Source organism: Oncorhynchus mykiss, chromosome 21, assembly GCF_013265735.2.
Source record: "Oncorhynchus mykiss isolate Arlee chromosome 21, USDA_OmykA_1.1, whole genome shotgun sequence".
Lineage (NCBI taxonomy): Eukaryota > Metazoa > Chordata > Actinopteri > Salmoniformes > Salmonidae > Oncorhynchus > Oncorhynchus mykiss.
The window spans coordinates 37,488,202-37,512,385 of NC_048585.1; the positions used below are offsets into that span (position 1 = coordinate 37,488,202).

Sequence of the window (24,184 nt, forward strand, 5' to 3'; positions counted from 1 at the left end):
AGTTTGGAGATGGAATCCGGATGACAGGCTGGCCGACGACCCAATAAGGTTGCAGAATGTCTTCCAGAACTGAGACAAGAACTGAGGACCCCGATCGGAGACCATGTCTACTGGGAGTCCATGGATCCGGAAGAGATGCTGCACCATAAGCTGGGCTGTCTCCTTGGCAGAAGGTAGTTTGGGGAGAGGCATGAAATGGGCGGCCTTGGAGAACCGGTCGACTACTGTTAGAATGACAGTGTTGCCATCAGACCGAGGGAGCCCAGTGACAAAGTCCAGAGATATATGAGACTAGTGACGCTGAGGAACCGGTAGTGGCTGCAAGAGGCCAGAAGGAGCTTGCCGAGGAGTCTTGTTTTGAGCACACACAGTTGTCGTGTCTTTGGCTATGCCGGATTAAGTGATATGTTATTCTATAAAATAATTTATCCGTAATTAATATTACCTGATTGAGCTAATCATGTAAATGTAATTAACTAAAGAGTCGGGCACCACGAAAAAATATTTATAGAGCTGTTATCTTCCGAATAAACTCTTAAAGACCTAGTAATATTTTACATCAATAGCAGTCCATATTAATCGTCATCTTAATTCAGTCTGATCTGAAAGTTGTAAATTCTTGGTTATCTGCACGAACCCTGGCTAACAATTTGAATCAGCAATACAAAATTGGGTTTAATCATTTATTTACTAAATACCTAACTAATCACACAGAATCACACATAAACATAATTAAATCATGACTTGATTACAAATTGTGTCATAAAGTTAAACGTCCCTAGCGGGCGGAACAGATATGACAGCTTGTTACACAAAAGAAAAGGGGCTGGGTTTGAGTGAAAGAGCGTGAAGACTGAGGAACAAAGTGAAGAAGCTGTACTATCGTAAATACAGTATCTTATGCATTCTAAATTACCGCCCATTTGGAAAAGAAAAATGCAATAAATATTTACTCTTCGGTAGGTTGGTGGTAGATGGAAGGCTGTGTTGCCCAACCGAGTCCTTTGAAGAATGTCTCTGCTGGTAAATTGGATACATTGTAGTAACGTCGTTGTGTGGTAGACGGAATACTCTGTCTGTTCCTTCCTAACTCTTGGTTGCGTCTGCTGTTGCTAACTCAACGGCTAGGAGGTATCACTTCTGTAGTGAATAAGAGTTCATACCATTCGCAACCAAAGCTCACGCTGATGTTGGCTTCATTCTGTAGTTATTATCTGAACCATTCTGACATAGGACCGTTGTCCTCACGTCCTCGGAACAGGAGGTTACATTTTCGTCAAGGGCCTATATAGGAAGGGAGAGGAGGGCGTGTTTGAACTTTTTTATAGCCCTTCATGAGCAGAGCCCTATTTTATGAAAACCCAAATCTCACATTTTAGAAGCTAAAATCACATTTCATCCCATCATGAATAATTTCATATTCAAACATTTAAATTGAACAACAATTCCATGTGAATCCGATAACTCTGATGTGTAGACTTTCCACTGTAGAGTTTATGTCATCTTATCATTGATGAGAATGTCTCAGGTGACAACCGAACTGACATCATATTCATTAAGTACCACCAATATAGTTCATTTCCCCCCACCTTCTGATGTTTCCAGAATATCTATGTTAACCAAGGGTTTGCAAATGTAACATCAGTAGGGTAGAGAGAGAAAAAAGGGGGGAAGAGGTATTTATGACTGTCATAAACCTATCCCCCAGGCCAACGTCATGACACAGTGCATGCGATGACGAAGGTAAAGACATCAGGGACCATTGTGGGCCACCAGAAACGTTGTCGAAGGAAGGCTAGTGCACAACGGGACCCTGGATGACAGGTCAACCTGTTGGAATGAGCCCATTCCAGAACCCGGGACCGGACTGGGTTAGGGACAAACAGACGGTTAGCCGGGCCCCCTTCAGGTCCAGGTTGGGAGCGTTGCGCCTCGCAAACCAGGTTCTCAATACCCCAATCCACAGTGGCAGCAAGCATCTGGTAAACAGGAGGGCCCACCGGGCCTGCCTTGAGTTAGGGCGCTTGGCTTAATGGAAATATTCCAAGTTTTTATGGTCGGTCCAGACCAGGAATGGCTGTTCTGCTCCTTCCAGCCAGTGCCTCTACTCTCAGTTGCCAACATCATAGTTCCTCTCAGCAGGATTAAGACGATGGGACAGGAAGGCACAGGGATGAAGCTTCTGGTTCTGGGCAGATCGTTGGGACAGGATGGCCCCCACGCCAAAATCCAAAGCATCCACTTCCACCGCAAATTGACGCGAGGGGTCTAGATGGATGAGGATGGGTGCTGTTGTGACTGATGCTTCAGGTCCACAAAGGCTTTGTCGACAGCTGGAGTCCATTTGAACGGTACCTTGGGGGAGGTGAGTGCCGAGAGGGGGGCTGCCAGGGTGCTGTAATCCCGAATGAAACACCGGTAGAAGCTTACAAACCCAAGAAACAGTTGAAACTGCACCCTGGACATTGGTTGAGGCCAATCCACCACTGCTTTCACCTTTCCAGGATCCATCTGAACATTGCCTTCAGCAATAACATATCTCAGAAAGGTGATAGAACTCACACTTCTCGGCTTTCACGAACATTTGGTTCACCAGGAGGCGCTGAAGGACCTGTCTGACATGGAGTACATGTTCTTGGGCAGATCGGGAAAAAAACAGGATGTTGTCCAGGTAGACGAACACAAACCGGTTTAGCATGTCCCGAAGCACATCATTGACCAAAACCTGGAAGACTTAACACCCTGATTTGCTTCATAATAGCCTTTAACCCATGGTCGGGGCATTCCGTCAAGGAACTGAGCCCTTCCAAAAGGCCCTGTAGCAACTCCTGATGTCTCCCAATGGTGGCTCCCTGCAGGGAGATAGCTTGTCGGAGCTGATCCAAGTCTGCTTGTAGATTGATCAAGAAAAAAAAAACGTAATAAATTTTAGAATAAGACTGTAACGTAACAAAATGTAGAAAAAGTCAAGGGGTCTGAATACTTTTTGTAGGTAGTAGTAATGGGAATCCTAGTAACCACCAAGTAGCTCAGATTGTCACTGGTCATTTCCCCTTTCTTGCACATGCTTTTAATTTGTTCCCATTCGGACTCTTTGTATATTAGACTATAGGCCTAATGTATGTAAGAAGAAATGTAAGTTGTGAAAGCCAATTATTGTTATCATATGCCTTATTCATATAATATGATGTAATTCCCGTACAATTTTGATACCAATATCCCTGAGATTAATGTTGTATAATGTCATGATATAACTTTTTTTCAGGTTTGAATGAGACAATGTATTCCCCTAACCTTATTCTTTCAATATAGTTATTGTTGAATGACTATTACATTACAAATGTAAGACTTTCTAATATGTTTTCGTGCCAGTCAAATGTTTGGACACACCTACTCATTCCAGGGTTTTTCTTTATTTTTACTATTTTCTACATTGTAGATTAATAGTGAAGACATCACTATTAAATAACACATATGGAATTATGTAGTAACCAAAAAAGTGTTAAACAAATCAAAATATATTGTAGATGTTAGATTCTTCAAAGTAGTCACCTTTTGCCTTGATGACAGCTTTGCACACTCTTGGCATTCTCTCAACCAGCTTCATGAGGTAGTCACTTGGAATGCATTTCAATTAACAGGTGTGCCTTGTTGAAAGTTAAATAGATTGAATTTGAATCGGGTTTTTAGGGCGGCTCTAAAATTATGGCTTGCAGTGATAATGCTAAAAAAATGAATGCATTCAGTTGTACAATTGACTAGGTATCCTGCAATTTAACGTACAGCGTCAGAGGGGTCAGTTTTTTCAACTTTTCTCCAGTACTATCGGGCCATTACCATGTCAATCAATGCTTGAATAGAAACATAGTTCACACACCCCAGATGTTGATGCCAACAGTCGCTGTAATCCCATTAGTTTTCATTGCAGCCTCGTTTGAATGCAGCGGTTGCGCTCATTTGTACTGAATGGGGTTAGTCAACAGTAGCTGACCAACTAACATTAGCCAGCTAGCTGGCTAGCTTTATTGGTGTTGAGACATGAGTATGAAATTGTAATTCTGATTGTTTAATGTTTTAGGGACTCCTGAGAAACCAGGAAATCAGGCTCTCATCTTGTGAAAGAGTGGATGTAATGAATCTAGCTATCTTAAGCATTTACTGCAAATTGAATGTACAATTTTGTATCTAATTTCTTTAATCTGCATTGATCTGATAAACACAGGACAGGTGTAGTATTTCATCAAACGAGAGACTTAATTTCAACCAGTAGAGAATGTGAAACGATGTATTGAAAGAAGTACATTTCCCAAGTGTTATAAATACATAATACATGCAATATCAATATTATAATTGTAATATTATATTATAAATACAAGTTCAATCTGTACTTCAATGCACATCTGGTGTGCATTATAAAAGCAGAGGAAGAAATAGGAGGTAGTGAGAGAGGTTTAAAAGACAGAAAGGGAAAGAGGTAAGAACAGAGGAGCAGGGAATACAGCATATGATTAATGGATCACAGTGCTACCCTAATATTCTCTCAGTTCATCCCAATTACATAATAGTGTCTCTAGTGGTGTCTCCTAACCAGCCTTTGGCTCCCAGTCGGCCCGATGGTTATCTTAAGAGCGGGTGAGTGGAGATGACTGGACTGGGGGTTGGCATCCTCTCTCACATCAAAACACACCTGCAGATGAGAGACAGATGGAGAGAGAGAGAGATAGCATTTTTAAGCCTTGTGTTTTTTTTTATTCTAACACTGTCAGTCATCATAATCATCAGGAGGTGAAACGCAAAACTGACCTTGGATCATTAACTCTGGGACTACTACACCTCTATCTGTATTTCAATGTAAAGCATCTCTTTAATAATGCTTCTTGTTGACCTGACCAAGTGACCTCTCACCTCTGATCTTGCCGTGCCCTCTATGTAGGCAGTTCAGATGCGGGAGGGGTTCACCGACACAGCTGATATAACCTAGAGGATTTACAGAAAAGGGGAGAGAGGGATGAAGTGAAGGAGAGAGACTGTTATTGAGAAAATAAGGTAGTTAAAGAGACAGTACTCAACAATCTGTGTGTGGCCTCACCTGGTGTCCACACTAAGTGGTTGCTGAGTACTTTGTGCTGAAAAACATGCACAGACAACTCAAGGACCAACACTATAGTGTAGTTCTAGAAATAATGAAGTGGCTTTGTGTTCATGCCTCTCTCTCCCTCTTGCCTATTCTTTGAAGTTATTAGGAGTCCAATTGTTCTACATTTTTTCAATATGGGTGACTTAAAATAGCCTGTTTTGTTACCTTAACAGCACCCTCACCTGAGAAGTAGAAATCAAAAGGAGAGAAACTGAATAAATAAACTGAATAGGAGAGGAATTGAATAACTGCAGTTGACATAGCTAAGTAAATGGAAGAATACTCTTATTGCACTTAAAAGAGCCATCCACATTGTGCATAGTGTAGTCTATGGAGTTGCCAGAGAACAGCACCCTCCTTGAAGAAGTAGGAGGTGAAGATCTCCCGCACATGGATTGCCTCTCTTGCTGCGTTGTTGGACCCCATCCTTGAGACGTCCTGCAGAGCAGCAGACACGGCGGCAAGTTGGTCCTCATGAAGTTATGCAGGACACAGGTAGCCTTCACACGCCTGAATTCCCCCAGGAGGCAACCCAGATGGCCCTGGTCAAACAACCTTGCAGTGCCCTACACGGTAACTGTAAGGAAATTGTTTTGAAGGAATCTCCAGTTACAAGGTATCTGTAGGAATATGGAAGATAATGTCATTATTAGAATTGTACATCACCAGGTCATTGTGGATTACTAAAGTATAATATCCCTTATAACAAATCATGATAACATTGGATAGATAGATGCATGTGCACACACATTTTTAGCATGTGACAATAGCAGGATCATATCAAATATAGCATCATAAATGAATACATAAATACCACTTGAAGCTTGATGATGAGTTGACCATTTGAATCAGCTGTGTAGTGCTGAGGCAAGAACAAAAATGTTCATCCCTTTGAGTCCAGGACTGAGAACCACTGTTCTTCATTGGGAGCACTTCATCTGCAGACAGGCTTTCACAGCTCTCTGTATCTGAGGATAGAAAACCTCACAAGAAACAGACTTCATTATACTCAAGTTAGACCGCACTGAATATTACATTACTATTATCTCCGTCCTCACTTCTAAGGTCTGGAACTACACAAAAGTACCTTTCCATTCCAGATTAGTCTACTCTCTCACTTTTACAGTTGGGGCTGCTATCCTTTCACCCTCATCCGTGGCTGTTAGCTAGCTACCTTCAAATGCATTTGGAGTTTGTTTTTTACAGTGATAAACACATCAAGATAGCTAGCTAATATGAAGTTAAGTAGCTGGTGATATTTAATTAACTTAGCTAGCTATCTATACAGTATGTAAAGTTGGCTAGATAGCTTGCTAGCTATGTTAGCAGCTAATTTGAGTTATTTTTTTTACATTTTCGAAATGTGTCTACTTACTTGAATAAGTTCTCCAAGCCATGTGGACAGTTGGTAACAGGGCAGCAAAGTTTGTTTGTCATCAGAGCATTTTAGAGCATATTACTATTGACAGTACATGTGAATAAATTCATGAAATGGAGAATGGATTAAACTATTTACCCATTTAATAACCAGACCTTCATATAAATTTGCGATGCTTATGTAACAGTATAAGTTTAGACCGTCCCCTCGCCCATACCCGGGCGCGAACCAGGGACCCTCTGCACACATCAACAACAGTCACCCACGAAGCATCGTTACCCATCGCTCCACAAAAGCCGCGGCCCTTGCAGAGCAAGGGGAACCACTACTTTAAGGTCTCAGATCAAGTGACGTCACCAATTGAAACGCTATTTAGCGCGCACCGCTAACTAAGCTAGCCGTTTCACATCCGTTACACTCACCCCCCTTTTGACCTTCCTCCTTTTCCGCAGCAACCAGTGATCCGGGTCACGGCACCAATGTAACAGTATAAGTTTAGACCGTCCCCTCGCCCATACCCGTGCGCGAACCAGGGACCCTCTGCACACATCAACAACAGTCACCCACGAAGCATCGTTACCCATCGCTCCACAAAAGCTGCGGCCCTTGCAGAGCAAGGGGAACCACTACTTCAAGGTCTCAGAGCAAGTGACGTCACCGTTTGAAACGCTATTTAGCGCGCACCGCTAACTAAGCTAGCCGTTTCACATCCGTTACACTTAATTCTTGACGCACAATCGAACGCGCTGCCATATGCTGCCAGCACGCCCACAAGCAATCCACTCTGGGCAGCCTAAGCGGCACGCAGCAATTTACTGTGTGCTAATGTACATGAGCCATCAGTCGCAAAAACCATCAAGTAACAGAAACATCTCAACATCAACTGTTCAGAGGAGACCTTGTGAATCAGGCCTTCATGGTCTAATTGCTGCATAGAAACCACTACTAAAGGACACCAATAAGAAGAGACTTGCTTGGGCCAAGAAACACAAGCAATGGACATTAGACGGGTTGTCCTTTAGTCTGATGAGTCCAAATTTGAGATTTTTGGTTCCAACCACGATTCACAGTTCCAGTTAGCTGGTGTTCTAAAGCCCATTGTTTCCATTCCCCTTTATTGAATTGGGAAAATGGAAAGGAAAAGAGAGGAAATTAGAGTTTTCATATCATCAGAGACAGTCTTTAGACGTGTGTGTGAGTGTGTGTGTTTGTGTGTCTGTTTGCCAGGATAGATAGCTGAGTTATGACAGTTAAAAGGTCCAATCTGCTATGCAAATTCTGACGTGTGTCTGACGTATCTACACTTACCACCCAGCAGAGTCCCTTGAGCAGTGCCCAGCTTTGAACACACACACACACACACACACACACACACACACACACACACACACACACACACACACACACACACACACACACACACACACACACACACACACACACACACACACATACACACACACACACACACACACACACACACACACACACACAGTGTGTGAACAGCCCTGTGAAACATATGGGGCCATTTTCACCTTGACCACCAGGATAGTCAAACACATCACACTCTCACACATGCGCTGTCAAACCTGTCAGATTGTGTGTGTTCACCCATAGTGATTCGCTATGGGGGGGGGGACGCACTTGTCTTTGTGTCTGGTTCCCTCAGGACATATTTAGGGGTTGCGTTGACACACAGGGCAGCATGCCACTGTTAAACCTGTCACTAATGTCTCTCTCTCCCTCTATCTCTTTCTCTCTCTCTGTCTTAGTATGCATATACACTGAGTGTACAAAACATTAAGAACACCTGCTCTTTCCATGACGTACTGTAGACTGACCAGGTGAATCCAGGTGAAAGCTATGATCCCTTATTGATGTCACTTGTTAAATCTACTTCAGTTAGTGTAGATGATGGGGAGGAGACAGGTTAAATAAAGATCTTTAAGCCTAGGGGACAATTGAGACATGGATTGTGTATGTGTGTCATTCAGAGGGTGAATGGGCAAGACAAAATATTTAGGTGCCTTTGAACAGGGTATGGTAGTATGTGCCAGGCGCACCAGTTTGTGTCAAGAACTCCGACGCTGCTGGGTTTTTCATGCTCAACAGTTTCCCGTGTGTATCAAGAATGGTCCACCACCCAAAGGACATCCAGCCAACTTGACACACTTGTGGGAAGCGTTGGAGGCAACATGGGCCAGCATCCCTGTAGATCGCTTTCGACACCTTGTAGAGTCCATGCCCTAATGAATTTAGGCTGTTCTTTGGGCAAAAGGGGGGGTTCCTAATGTATTTGTAATGTTTGGTATACTCATACTTTCACTTATTTACTTGTATCTCGTTTCTGCCCTTTTAAGGCATGTCAAAACACATAGCCCTATTCTCATTTGATGTCACGTGTAGCATTCTTAGACAAAGATGAAATCATGTACAGTACCAGTCAAAAGTTTGGACACACCTACTCATTCCAGGGTTTTTCTTTATTTTACTATTTTCTACATTGTAGATTAATAGTGAAGACATCAAAACTATGAAATAACATAGTTGCCTTAATGCCTTGATGACAGCTTTGCAAACTCTTGGCATTCTCTCAACCAACTTCATGAGGTAGTCACCTTGAATGCATTTAAATTAACAGGTGTGCATTGTTAAAAGTTCATTTGTGGAATTTCTTTCTTTTTTAATGCATTTGAGCCAATCAGTTGTGTTGTGACAAGGTAGGGGTGGTATACAGAAGATGGCCCTATTTGGTAAAAGACCAAGTCAATATTATGGCAAGAACAGCTCAAACAAGCAAAGAGAAATGACAACACATCATTACTTTAAGACATGAAGGTCAGTCAATCTGAAAAATGTAAAGAACTTTGTGAAGTCGCAAAAACCGGCTTCTGGCTCTCATGAGGACCGCCACAGGAAAGGAAGACCCAGAGTTACCTCTGCTGTTGAGGATAAGTTCCTTAGAGTTACTAGCCACAGAAATTGCAGCCCAAATAAATGCTTCATGAAAACCAAGAAACACGAGCAATGGACATTAGACCGGTGGAAATTTGTCTCTGTTCTGATGAGATTTTTGGTTCCAACCATCGTGTCTTTGTGAGACACAGTGTAGGTGAACGGATGATCTCCGCATGTGTGGTTCCCAACATGAAGCATGGAGGAGGATGCGTGATGGTGTGTGGGGGCTTTGCTGGTGACACTGTCTGTGATTTATTTAGAATTCAAGGCACACTTAACCAGCATGGCTACCACAGCATTCTGCAGCCATACGCCATCCCATCTGGTTTGTGCTTAGTGGGACTATCTTTTGTTTTTCAACAGGACAATGACCCACACACCTCCAGGCTGTGTAAGGGCTATTTGACCAAGAAGGAGAGTGATGGAGTGCTGCATCAAATTATCTGGTCTCCACAATCATCCGACCTCAACCCAATTGAGATGGTTTGGGATGAGTTGGACTGCAGAGTGAAGGAAAAGCAGCCAACAAGTGCTCAGCATATGTGGAAACTCCTTCAAGACTGTTGAAAAATCATTCCAGGTGAAGCTGGTTGAGAGAATGCCAAGAGTGTGCAAAGTTGTCATCAAGGCAAAGGTTGGCTACTTTGAATAATCTAAAATCTAAACTATATTTTGATATATTTAACACTTTTTGGATTACTACATGATTCCATATGTGTTATTTCATAGTGTTGATGTCTTCACTATTACTCTACAATGTAGGAAATCGTTCAAATAAAGAAAAACACTTGAATGAGTAGGTGTGTCCAAACTTTTTACTGGTACTGTATGAGGAAGTTGTCTGTAAGTTGTTTTTGCCATATCGACTTGTGCTGGAATGTTGCTAGGTGATAGAGGGCATCATGCATGCCAATGTGTTTCCCTAAATATATCTTGGAAACTTTCCCGGCATTTGGAGCCAATGAAACTGAATGAAATCATTTGAATAGTTATGCTTCTTGATTATATCTTGTATTTCATAATCTCACCCACACACATAGACATCATGAAACACACACACACACACACACACACACACACACACACACATACACCCTCTCCACCCCCATACCCCCCCCCCCCCCACACACACACACACACACACAACACTCCACCTAACAGCCCATCCCCACATGCCCTATCTCAAGCCACTCTCTCTCTCTCTCTCTCTCTGTCCTCTCCATAGAAAAGTGTAAAGGAAGGGATCCTATTGAAACAGACCAGTTCTTTCCAGAGATGGAAGAGGAGGTACTTCAAACTGAGAGGCCGGACACTTTACTATGCCAAAGACTCCAAGGTAACTAGTTTATAGGTTTAACACTCCAACTATTATTATTATTTGACCAGGCCCAGACATTTCTTGGATGTGCAAGCTGTCACTTTTTTCACATGATTAAGTATGTGGGTGTAGTTAAAGGTTCAAATCATTTCTGAGTAACAATGAAATACTTTACTGCAATTTTTTTCAAGCAAAATGGTCTAAAACAAACAAAAAATTATTCTTGGCAAAGACAGATTTCTCAAGAAACATGTTTGTTAGGACTGTCTGGAAGTGGTCTTAGTGGGGAGGGGAAAACTGAAAACTAGTTGTTATTGGCTGAGAGGTTTGGATTTTCTTTCTTATTGGTCTATTAACTAATTTACCACCTGGTGATGTCACCAGGCAGACCAAAACTCCATCCCACCAAAACAGGCTGAAATTTCAGGCAATCTTTTCAAACCGCTCTTACACTAAACGGGTATAATCATAATTGTCACAATTCCCCAGTATTATTCCAACCTCATAGTGTGGAAATATATATAAAACACAGGAAAATCCCGTTTTTGACTTCACTGGGCATTTAAGACTTTTTTCATTCATAGAGGATGATTAGATGCTGTCTGTTTTGTTTATGGTTGTGTTTAACTCGGTTACATTTTTTTGGTTGTTGTCCATCAGTCTCTGATATTTGACGAGGTGGACCTATCAGACGCCAGCGTGGCCGAGACCAGTACCAAGAACATCAACAACAGCTTCACGGTAACCATGATGACACACTACGTCTACCGTAACCATGACTACAGCTACACAGTAACCATAATGACCACCATGACTACACATTTCCCATTTTATTACACTCTTCACTGCAAAACTGTAGGACTGTGTAAGTCTTTGTAAATCTACAGTACTTTGTATTCTTATACAGCCTGTCCCTCCCTCCCTATCTCTCTCTCTCTTCCTTTCCCTGTCTCTCTCTCTCCATCCCCCACCCCTCCACCCTCTCTCTCCAGGTGATCACTCCATTCAGGAAGTTGATGCTGTGTGCTGAGAGCAGGAAGGAGATGGAGGATTGGATCGGTGCTCTGAAGTCTGTACAGAAATGGGAAACGTATGAGGTAAACACTAGTCCTCTCATCCCTCCATCCCCTCAAGCTTTTATCTTTTCATCCATCCATTCGTTCATTCCTTCTCACCCTTTGACCTTTGAATATACTTTTGTTTTATTCTACAGTCCTGTTTCTGGTATTTACCTGTTCATTTGAATACATTTAGTGGTAGCAGTGGGTACTTCGCATCAACTAAATTGGTAGCATTTAGCATTCAGCCATTTCGTACCATTGGTACAAAATGATATATTTGTGTTGTATTTGCTTTCATACAGTAAAGTGAAAACTCTCAACCTCTTTTACACATTTCAAACCAATACGTTTTTCCACCAACTTTAGCATCCCACCAACTTTTTGCTGATTTTTCAATATAAATGAAAGGTATTGCCGGGACAAGGCGTCTGCTTTTATTTCCGCCAACTGACTTAGCCATGATTGCGGTAATGTTCTGCCTACAGCTTAGTATGAAATGAAACCGTAATGCTGAGACGGCATAGGTATGCACTACCTAGGTATGCACCAGCTCTTGATGGTTGCTAGGCAGCGCCCGTTACTACTATCCTCCTGCCAGTTCTAAACTCTAAGAGGCAAGTCACTTCACCCATCTCTTCTCATAGCCCACCACATGCACTGTTTTCTTAACCACAGCTGGATGGATCCATAAAGAATTACTGTGGTAATAAATATTGTAATAAAGTAGGCTAATGCAATAGCTAAGCAATAGCTTACCCGCCTATGTTCAATTATTTCAGCACCGTTTCACGTTGCTTTGAGACAATTATAGGGACTCATCTTGATGAATGAATCAATGTCAGATTTTTCTTGTCACCGAATCTCCGTTTGGATATTGGTTAGGCTACAGTTAGGCTCTGGAATTTTTTGCGGAGTTGAGGTGGGTGTTGCTTATGATCATCTTGTTTAGTTGGCTCATTCATTCGCGCTGATCAGAACATTTTGCCAGCATGTTATGTAGCTTAACAAGTGGATTATTTTGCTCTTCACTCACAGTCGCCTAGTAGCCTAGGCCTCCTCCCAACCAAAAGCCTGTGACTTGTCTTAATCAATCAATGTGATTTTTGTTTCACTGAATATCCATCTGTACATTTGGTTCATTCCCTGGCTGGGTAAATACACTATATATACACACAAGTGTGTGGACACCCCTTCAAATTAGCGGATTCGGTTATTTCAGCCACAGCCGTTGTCGACAGGTGTATAAAATTGATTACACGCCGTACAATCTCCATAGACACACATTGGCAGTAGATTGGCCTTACTGAAGATCTAGAACTAGAACTGCCCCGGTCAACTGTAAGTGCTGTAGTTGTGTAGTGAAACGACTCGGAGCAACAACGGCTCAGCCACGAAGTGGTAGCCCACACACGCTCACAGAATGGGACCGCAGAGTAATGAAGCGCGTAAAAAATTGTATGTCCTCGGTTGCAACACTCACTACCGAGTTCCTAACTGCCTCTGGAAGCAACGTCAGCAACATAATAGTTTGTCGGGAGCTTCAGGAAATGGGTCTCCATGGCCGAGCAGCTGCACACAAACCTAAAGTCACCATGCGCAATGCCAAGCGTGGTGTAAACCTCGCCCCCATTGGACTCTTATGCATTCTCTGTGATGAATCACGCTTCACCATCTGGCTGTCCAACGGACGAATCTGGTTTTGGCGGATGCCAGGAGAACGCTACCTGCCTGAATGCATAGTGCCAACTGTAACGTTTGGTGGAGGAGGAATAATGTCCAGTGCAGAAAAATCTTAGCGCTAAACCATACATTGCCATACTTTCCTGTTTCAGCATGACAATGTCCCCGTGCACAAGGTCCATACAGAAATGGTTTGCCAAGATCGGTGTGGAACAACTTGACTGGCCTGCACAGAGCCCTCAACCCCTTCAAACACCTTTGGGATGAATTGGAAGGCCGACTGCGAGCCAGGCCTAATCGCCCAACATCAGTGCCCGACCTCACTAATGCTTTTGTGGCTGAATGGAAGCAAGTCCTCGCAGCAATGTTCCAACATCTAGTGGAAAGCATTCCCAGGAGAGTGGAGGCTGTTATAGCAGCAAAAGGGGTACCAACTCTATATTAATGCCCATGCTTTTGGAATGAGACGTTCGACGAGCAGGTGTCCACATACTTTTGGTCATGTAGTTTAAGTGGAGTTGGTATAGCTCATCTATTAATTTGCTCATCTATGACTGATCAGAAACATTTAGCAAGTGTAGGCCTATTATTTTGCTCTAAAATCCTGCGGAGGTTGTGAAATATGAACACAAGACTCTTTTGAAAATAGGATTTCTATTATTTTCTGTCACTATCATGATGAAGATACTCTCTCCCTAACAAAGTGGAATGTAAAGAAAGAGATGAAACATGGACAAAAAAAGCATGGGCTTGGGCTCTGTTTCAAAATGTCCCTTCTTTATATGACAGCGGATCTACACGTTCCCGTGACACAAGTTGTGTGGGTAAAATACTATTTGTATTTTATTCTGTTATATTCCATTATATTTTTACTACAAAATATTCAGTGGCCAGTTTTTTAGGTACACCCATCTAGTACAGGGTCGGAACCCCCTTTAGCCCAAGAAGAACCTGAATTCTTTGGGGCACGGATTCTATGTTCAGATAGGCTGTGGCGTTCAAACGTTGCATTCCCCACACCATTATACCACCGTCACCAGCTTGTACCATTGACACCAGGCAGGCCATGGACTCATGCTGCTTACACCAAATCCTGACTCTGCCATCAGCATGACGCAACATGAACCGGGATTTGTTGGACCAGGCAATGTTTTTCCACTCCTCATTTGTCCGGTGTTGGTGATCATGTGCCCACTGGTGCCACTTCTTCTTGTTTTTAGCTGATAAGAGTGGAACCCGGTGTGGTTGTCTGCTGCAATAGCCCATCCGTGATAAGGACCGACATATTATGCGCTCCGATGTGCCATTCTGCGCACCACTGTTGTACTGCACCGTTATTTGCTGCTTGTGGACCCGCCTGTTAGCTTGCACGATTCTTTCCATTCTCCTTCGACCTCTCTCATCAACGAGCTGTTTTCGCCCACAGGACTGCCGCTGACTGGATGTTTTTTGTTTGTCGCACCATTCTCGGTAAACCCTAGATACTGTTGTGTGTGAAAAGCTCAGGAGGCCGGCCCTTTCTGAGATACTGGAACCAGCGCGCCTGGCACCGACCATCACACCACGCTCAAAGTCGCTTCTGTCACTCGTTTTGCCCATTCTAACGTTCAACCGAACAGTAACTGAATGCCTCGATGCCTCGGTCTGCATGTCTGAAGAAACTAACCCTTTTCGTGAACGGGGTGTTGAGTGTGTTGACTGTGATCGGGGCGGGTGTGTCTCGTCTGTTTAATGAACAAAATAACCAACCTTTGATTTCATTCATTTGGATGTAACATAACTGAACTCAAAATATGCCATTCTAATTGTTTTGAAAATAAATTGTATTCGTCTTAAAATGTTTCTTAGGGCCTGCCTAAACAAATTTAAAATTGATTTATTTTTGACGATGTATATTCACCGGATGTAATAAAATAGATGCCCACCCACATCTGCACATCAGTAGCACCACTCATCACGTCATGCCGGCGTTTGCACGGGAGGTATAAAAGGCTTATGCTGGCAAGAATATGGTATAAATGGACCTATCTGTCAGGGGGTCATATAAACATTGCCCAATTTCTTTTACAGGCAAAATACCGTAAATCCTATGTGAAAGCAGTATTTCTCTCTCTCCCCCCTATCGTGCTTCCTTCTTGTAGTCCTGTGTGGTTTAGTTGGTAAGAGCATGGTTGTCGTTTCAATTCCTACAAGGATTATCACGCATTCTTAAAAATGTACTTACTCCTTGTAAGTGGATTTGAGTAAAAGTAGCATATTCTTCTCTCTCGCTTCTCTCCCTCCCCCTCTCTCTCTCTCCCTCCCCCCATCTCTCTCCCTCCCCTCTCTCTCTCCCTCCCCCCATCTCTCTCTCTCCCTCCCCCATCTCTCTCCCTCCATCTCTCTCTGCAGGCCAGTCTATTCAATATGGAACATTTTTCTGGGATGCATAACTGGTACGCCTGCTCCCACGCCAGACCCACCTTCTGTAATGTGTGTAGAGAGGCCCTCTCCGGAGTCACCTCCCATGGACTGTCCTGCGAAGGTACACACACACACACACACACACACAGACACACACACCACCTTCTGTAATGTGTGAGAGAGGCCCTCTCCGGAGTCACCTCCCATGGACTGTCCTGCGAAGGTACACACACACACACACACACACACGGACACACACACCACCTTATCTGATGTGTGTAGAGAGGCCCTCTCCAGAGTCACCTCCCATGGACTGTCCTGCAAAGGTACACACACACATACACACACACACAGACACACACACCACCTTCTGTAATGTGTGTAGAGAGGCCCTCTCCGGAGTCACCTCCCATGGACTGTCCTGCGAAGGTACACACACACACACACACACACACACACAGACACACACACCACCTTCTGTCATGTCTGTAGAGAGGCCCTCTCCAGACTCACCTCCCACAAACTGTCCTGCGAAGTAACACACACATACCCTCAAAGCACACTATTTTCATTCATGCAACTTTACATCCACAGCTTTAATTCAAAGCAATGAAACAGGTTCAAATTTGTTTTTTGGTTTCTATACAAACACTCTCTCTCTCGCTTTGCCTCATTCTCTCTCCCTCCCTCCCCCAGTGTGTAAATTCAAAGCCCATAAGCGATGTGCGGTGCGCTCCACCAACACCTGTAAATGGACCACGCTGGCCTCCATAGGAAATGACATCATGGAGGACGACGAAGGGGTGGGTAAACACAAAGTCTCTTTACACCGAAATGTATTTTTCATTGACTTAGCAGCATCTTCTTATGCTCATTTAAACACTGATCAAGTGAAACAACCTTGCTGGTCTAAGCCGCTGCCTCCACAATGTTAGCAGTGCAAGTGTGGGTTCGAATCATATCCACTGCTATTCTAGTACATCCTCTCTCCCTCTCCTCCTACCTTTCCTGTCAGTATTTCACTCACATTTCTAATGAATATGGAATAATAGGAAAGAAGTGTGACTGTCAAAGATAACTTACACGTGTACATATTCGATATGTGCGTGTTCACAGGTCTCCATGCCTCATCAGTGGTTAGAGGGCAACCTACCGGTCAGTGCAAAGTGTGTGGTGTGTGACAAGAACTGTGGCAGTGTCAGGAGACTGCAGGACTGGAGATGTCTGTGGTGCAAGGCTATTGTGAGTCTATACACGCGCGCGCCCACACACACGCACACGCACACACAGTATCTGAACATCACTTTTCAAGCCAGAAAAACATCACACACTCCATCATAAGCTGTGGTGTCCAAAGTGATGCTACAGGATTCTGGGAAAGTGTTAGATCTAAAAGGTCATTGGATGAAATTGTCACCTTTCTAACATTCTAAATGCCACCCCTGATTCATGGTGTGTGTGTTCATGTGTGTGTGTGTACAGGTGCACAGCAGCTGTAAGGAGCAGATGGGAAAGGCGTGTCCTCTGGGTCAATGTCGGGTGTCAATCATCCCTCCCACAACCCTCAATAGTATCGACTCTGACGGTGAAATACACACACCACACTTTCTCTCTCTATTTCTCATACCCGCACACACAAACGAGGATGGAGGATTCGTTCAAACGCTATCTTCTTCTTCTTCTTGCTTTTCCTTACTGACTTTTCCTCCCTTGGAAGTTGCTAGGAAAGGAAAAAGGCCAATTCTCAGAAACAATCCGGATGCCTCTGTAACGGAAATGTGTCTGAAGAGATAGCCCTGAATTGTACACAGTATACATCTTCTCTGCTCTATCTTGGTGTGTGCAGGTGACTGTGACTTTCTCCTCAGACCAATTGGCAGAACCCCCAGAATATGTTCTGGAAGTTAAGATAGGAGACATTGCTCCGTTTCTTGGGAAACTGAGCCCGCGCGATAACAGCCAGTCATCTGCAAGAACCAACCCTATGAACCATGCCTATGTCGCTTTTTTGTGTAGCAGTATATAAGAGGACTGAAGGGACTTGTGGCAGATTTGTACTTTGCACGTGTGTTTGTTGTAACCTCTCCAGGTAACTGATAATAAAGACTTCATTTAATATTGACTTCAGGTGTCCCTGGTGTTGAATTTCCACCACACACCCCAAGAGTGAAGACAACCACACACCTACGACCCCAAACTTAAACCCGTGTTTTTATCTTTCCCTTCAGGCTTTTGGAAGGCCACCTCTCCCTCCTGCACCTCTCCTCTCCTGGTGCTGTGTAACTCTAAGAGCGGAGACAACCAAGGGGTTAAGTTTCTAAGGAAATTCAAACAGCTGCTCAACCCTGCACAGGTCTTTGACTTGATGAACGGAGGACCACAGCTGGGGTAAGAGTGCGACATCTTGGCCGTGTTATAATGTTTTTGATTGATAACCGTTAGATAGCGCTTTACTTTAAGCCTGCCAGGTATAAGGCTTTATAACTTGGTATAAGCACGTATGAGCCTTTATAATGTCTATTGAAGGTTCATAATACTGGTATTTATTCAGGACCATTATGAGATGATATTAAGACATTAAAAGGAGGTTATACATGCCCATGACGTCTCTTAATGCATTATAACGGCATCAGAGACTACAGATGAAAGTTAGCTATCTAGCTAAATCTGGGGCAATAGCATGTAATACATAGTCCCTGACAGATAAACGACAGAAATTATACCTGCATTAAGTCAAGTATTATACCCTGATGAAGATAGCTTGTCTGTTATTAGGTTATACAATTATTGAATCTGAGCTCCTAGAGTGTGCAGCTCTCCTTTTATTTTTTTAAGTGAAGAATCACCAGTCTTTCTTGTTAATGTTGATCCTTTGTAACAATCTTTGACTATTGACTATGAGAAGTGCTCCACTGATTCCAGCTCTCTCCTTTCCTATCTCCCACTATCCTCTGTTTCTCACCCTCTCTTTTCCAGTCTGCGTGTGTTCCAGAAGTTTGCTACGTTTCGTATCTTGGTGTGTGGCGGGGACGGTAGTGTTGGCTGGGTCCTGTCTGAACTGGATAAACTCAACCTGCACAAACAAGTAAATATTGGAGAGAGACAGAGAGAGAGACAGAGAGAGAGACAGAGAGCGAGAAAGAGAGAGAGAGAGAGAGAGAGAGAGAAAATATGTGGAAAGATGGAGAGCGCTAGATTCTGATCAGTAACAGTCTCTTCATATGTCTGTGTGTATATTTATTGATCTCTGTGTTCTGTGTGTTTCACCACCCCACCTCCCCTCCAGTGTCAGCTAGGGGTCCTCCCTCTGGGTACAGGTAATGACCTAGCCAGGGTGCTGGGATGGGGAGGACTATGTGATGATGATGCTCAACTGCTACAGATCCTGGAGAAGCTGGAGAGAGCAACCACCAAGATGCTTGACAGGTAGGAGCGATTTCGAGACTACATTGAATAAAGGGGCACTAAAAGTCACATAGGCAATTACAGTGTAGCTATGAAAGGTATTTTTATGAAAGCCATTTACAACTAAAAGGTATTTACTATCTGAAAGGTATTTATTATCTGAAAGGTATTTACTATCTGAAAGGTATTTACTATCTGAAAGGTATTTATTATCTGAAAGGTATTTATTATCTAAAAGGTATTGACTATCTGAAAGGTATTTACTATCTGAAAGGTGTTTATTATCTGAAAGGTATTTACTATCTGAAAGGTATTTACTATCTGAAAGGTATTTATTATCTGAAAGGTATTTATTATCTGAAAGGTATTTGCTATCTGAAAGGTATTTATTATCTGATAGGGACAGTATTTATTATTTGAAAATAATTTACTATCTGAAAGGTATTTACTATCTGAAAGGTATTTACTATCTGAAAGGTATTTATTATCTGAAAGGTATTGACTGTCTGAAAGGTATTTATTATCTGAAAGGTATTGACCATCTGAAAGGTATTGACTGTCTGAAAGGTATTGACTGTCTGAAAGGTATTGACTATCTGAAAGGTATTTATTATCTGAAAGGTATTGACTATCTGAAAGGTATTGACTGTCTGAAAGGTATTTATTATCTGAAAGGTATTTATTATCTGAAAGGGATTGACTATCTGAAAGGTATTGACTGTCTGAAAGGTATTTATTATCTGAAAGGTATTGACTGTCTGAAAGGTATTTATTATCTGAAAGGTATTGACTATCTGAAAGGTATTTATTATCTGAAAGGTATTGACTGTCTGAAAGGTATTGACTATCTGAAATGTATTGACTATCTGAAAGGTATTGACTATCTGAAAGGTATTTATTATCTGAAAGGTATTTATTATCTGAAAGGTATTGACTATCTGAAAGGTATTGACTATCTGAAAGGTATTGACTTTCTGAAAGGTATTGACTTTCTGAAAGGTATTTACTATCTGAAAGGTATTTACTATCTGAAAGGTATTGACTATCTCAAAGGTATTTATTATCTGAAAGGTATTGACTGTCTGAAAGGTATTTATTATCGGAAAGGTATTGACTGTCTGAAAGGTATTTATTATCTGAAAGGTATTGACTGTCTGAAAGGTATTGACTGTCTGAAAGGTATTTATTATCTGAAAGGTATTGACTGTCTGAAAGGTATTTATTATCTGAAAGGTATTGACTGTCTGAAAGGTATTTATTATCTGAAAGGTATTGACTGTCTGAAAGGTATTTATTATCTGAAAGGTATTGACTATCTAAAAGGTATTTATTATCTGAACGGTATTTACTGTCTGAAAGGTATTTGCTATGATACTGGGACAGGATGTTGAGTCACAACTCATGAACATTTAACTGTAAGTGATAACATACAGAATATAAATCTGGACTTTGCAAGCCATATCTTCTAAGACTGGATGAGCAACTTTCTCTATGGTTATCATACTAGAGAAGGATTAAGGTAAGCTGTTTAGTCTACCAAATAATCAGATAAATGATGAGGTCAATATGTTGAGTGAGTCAGAATAACTGTCAGTGTCATTTGTCCCGATTTCATGGGTTGATACAGTGCGATTTCCTGGCATTTGACATCCGTGTCTGTTTGTGTTTTTGTTCTCAGGTGGAGTGTGATGACATACGAGCTGCCTACCAAACACTATCCCATGGTGAAGGAAGACGATTTTAGTCCCGACTCCCCCTTGCAGGTACGTAGGGCTCAGGTTTGAGCCAAAATGACACCACGTTTTTTTTAAATACACAAGCTTTATCATGAAACCGTCTGTTTCTCTTTGAGCCAAAATGACACCACAGTTTCTCACAATATACAAGCTTTTCCAGGAAACTGGTTGTTTCTTTAAGCCAAAATGACACCAGAGTGCTTCTAAATACACAGGCTTTATCATGAAACTGGTTGTTAATAAGTCAGTATTTGGACTACGTGATATCATCAGAACATCCCTGGAGAGACCTGAAAATACCTGTGCAGTGATTCTCCCCGTCCAACCTGACAGAGCTTAAGAGGATCTACAGAGAAGAATGGCAAAAACTGCCCAAATATAATTCCAAGCTTGTAGCATCCTACCCAAGAAGACTCAAGACTGTAATCGCTGCCAAAGATGCTTCAAGAAAGTACTGAGTAAAGGGACTAAACTCTTTGAATACTTATGTGATATTGTTTTGCTTTGTCATTATGGGGTATTCTGTGTAGATTGATGAGGGAAAAAAATGATTTCATCCATTTTAGAATAAGGCTGTAACCTAGCAATGTGGAAAAAGTCAAGGGGTCTGAATACTTTCCGAAGGCACTGCATATTATGTTCTTATATTATGTATTTTATTTGTTGTGTTTTGTTTCCTGTTTGAACCCCAGGAAGAGTAGCCAATGCCTTGGAGAGTCTAATTGGGGATTCCAATAAATACTACTACTAACACTACTACTCTCTGAGCCAAAATTAAGCCACAGTTTATCTAAATGCACAGGATGTATCATGAAACTGGTTTTTCCTCTCCTCTCAGGTCCATATCACTCAGTTTGCATAGGACTCACGTTTGAGCTGAAGTACCGACACAATTTCTCAAAATACACAGGCTTTTACATTTAACTGGTTGTTAATCTCTGAGCCAAAATGACACCACAGTTTCTCGCAATGCACAGGCTTTTTAATGAAACTGTCATACCTCTCCCCTCAGGTTCACATCACTCAGTATGCAGACTCTGTGGCCTCCCACCTCACCAAGATCCTGGACTCTGACAAACATATGGACGTCATATCCTCTGCCAAGTACGTGTGATGCATGCTGGGATAGCCCAGTCCTCCAGATGTGATGGGGGGGTGGAGGAGGGATATGGGTAGGTAAGGAGGAAGGATGAGCGGGAGAGAGGGAGAGATTGAGAGAGAAGGGAGGGTGGGATCATGTCTGAATGTCATGGGGATGTCTGGAGTGAAGGAGGAGATAAATCAGAGAGAGGGAGTGTCTCTGAAGAGGGAGGGGATGGGAAAGGCTAATAGAGAGAGGAGATAGGGAGGGTGTGTCTGTGTGTCTCTCTGTATTGATTTTCTCCTCTGCCAAGGGCACTGCTCGGTCCCTCTGCCAGCTGGGTCCTTACACAAGATTAAACCTTACTTAGTATAATACTTGGGGGACATTTGAAGAGCATTAGACTAGAGACAATACTTAGGGGGCCTCCTTGGCAGAGGAGGCGTACTACTGTAGAGCGTACTACCTAGGGGACATCGTCCGTGTAATAGGGAATGGCATGTCTGCTCTATGCTTATACTGTGTACGTATCTCTCTCACCTGAAATGTGAAGTACAGTATGGTTAATTGACTTTACATACATAATACAGGAATGGAGAAATATATTTCACACTCGTATCTCTCGCTCTCTTCCTCCATCCCACTCACCCCCTCTCTCTTTCTCTCTCTTTCTCCACCCCTCTCCATCTCTCTCTCTTTCTCTCTCTCTCTCTCTCTCTCCATCCCACTCACCCGCTCTCCTTCCCTGTCTCCATCCCTCTCTCCTGCAGGTTTTTGTGTGGAACGGTAAATGATTTTGTAGCGGAGGTGGGGAGAGCATACGAGAGAGCTACAGAGAACAAGGAGGAGGCAGACGCTATGGCCAAGAAGGTGTGTGTGTGTGCATGCATGTGTGTTTCTGTGTGCATAAATGTGTGTGTCTTACGTAACAGGTTGTATAATGCGGATAACAAGTGGGCAGAGAGAGGTGGGTAGTGGTAGAGGAGCATCTAGAAAATGTCAAAGTTTGAGGTTTCATTCCAAATGGCACCCTATTCACTTTATAGTACGCTACTTTTGACCAGACCTGTATGAGTCCTGGTCAAAAGTAATGCACTGCATAGAGAAAAGGGCTCCATTTGGGACGTAGACAGATGCATTCACTCCTCTCTAACTATCTGGAAGCAAAGTGTAGTATGTTTAACCCTGAATATTTTTAAACGTCCATATTTTTAAACGATCCTGGTTCTACAATATTTACATAAAGTATCTATTGTGTTGTATTTTTATATATATAGAGTATAGAGTATAGTACAGAGTGTAAAGTTCATCCAAATTGAACTCTATGAGAAGCTGGACAGCCTGGCGAAGGGTTTGGGTTAGTGTTTATCTCTCCCTCAGTGTGCCCTGTTGAATGAGAAACTGGACAGTCTGGTGAAGGCTCTGAGTGAGGAGGCTGATGCCCAGGTGGTCCCAGCCGGCAGTGTGCCACCCCAGGATGGGGACCAGGAGAGGGGTACAGACACTACCGGAGGGGAACCCCGTCCCCCATACAGGTTAGGGTTGAGGTCAATTCACGTTTACCTCACTCAATGGAGGAAATTATTTGAAATTAATATTTAAAAATAAAATAAAAAATGTATTAAATAAATAGCTTATCTTTTTCAGTTGGATGGATTGCCTTTTTTCAATTATTGAATTGGAATTTCATTTTACTTTCTGAATTGACTTACTTGAATTTGAATTGTCTCCAAACCTGCCATAGGTCCAGAGAACAGCTGATGCTGAGAGCTAACAGTCTGAAGAAAGCACTGAGACAGATAATAGAACAGGCTGAGAAAGGTACAACACACACACACACACATAAACACATATATAGAAACATACACTATATATACAAAATATGTGGACACCCCTTCAAAGGCCACACCTGTTGCTGACAGGTGTATAAAATAAAGCACACAGCCATGCAATCTCCATAGACAAACATTGGCAGTAGAATGGCCTTACTGAAGACCTCAGTGACTTAAACATGTCAATGTCATAGG

The 24,184-nt window shown here is 42.6% G+C and overlaps 1 protein-coding gene across 4 annotated transcripts in view; it reads left to right on the top strand.

The window, feature by feature from the left end:
- si:dkey-172j4.3 (diacylglycerol kinase delta) overlaps nt 1-24,184 on the top strand; it is a 107,029-nt gene that overhangs the window by 57,406 nt on the left and 25,439 nt on the right. For all 4 annotated transcript variants that reach the window (XM_036957730.1, XM_036957732.1, XM_036957731.1 and 1 more), the window contains 15 exons: nt 10,699-10,809; nt 11,452-11,532; nt 11,784-11,888; nt 15,924-16,056; nt 16,632-16,738; nt 17,052-17,177; nt 17,418-17,520; nt 18,164-18,323; nt 18,912-19,020; nt 19,222-19,361; nt 21,019-21,103; nt 22,089-22,180; nt 22,928-23,027; nt 23,538-23,692; nt 23,902-23,978. In XM_036957730.1, coding sequence (XP_036813625.1) covers nt 10,699-10,809; nt 11,452-11,532; nt 11,784-11,888; nt 15,924-16,056; nt 16,632-16,738; nt 17,052-17,177; nt 17,418-17,520; nt 18,164-18,323; nt 18,912-19,020; nt 19,222-19,361; nt 21,019-21,103; nt 22,089-22,180; nt 22,928-23,027; nt 23,538-23,692; nt 23,902-23,978 — 1,684 coding nt within the window. The remainder of the gene's footprint in view (nt 1-10,698; nt 10,810-11,451; nt 11,533-11,783; nt 11,889-15,923; nt 16,057-16,631; nt 16,739-17,051; nt 17,178-17,417; nt 17,521-18,163; nt 18,324-18,911; nt 19,021-19,221; nt 19,362-21,018; nt 21,104-22,088; nt 22,181-22,927; nt 23,028-23,537; nt 23,693-23,901; nt 23,979-24,184) is intronic.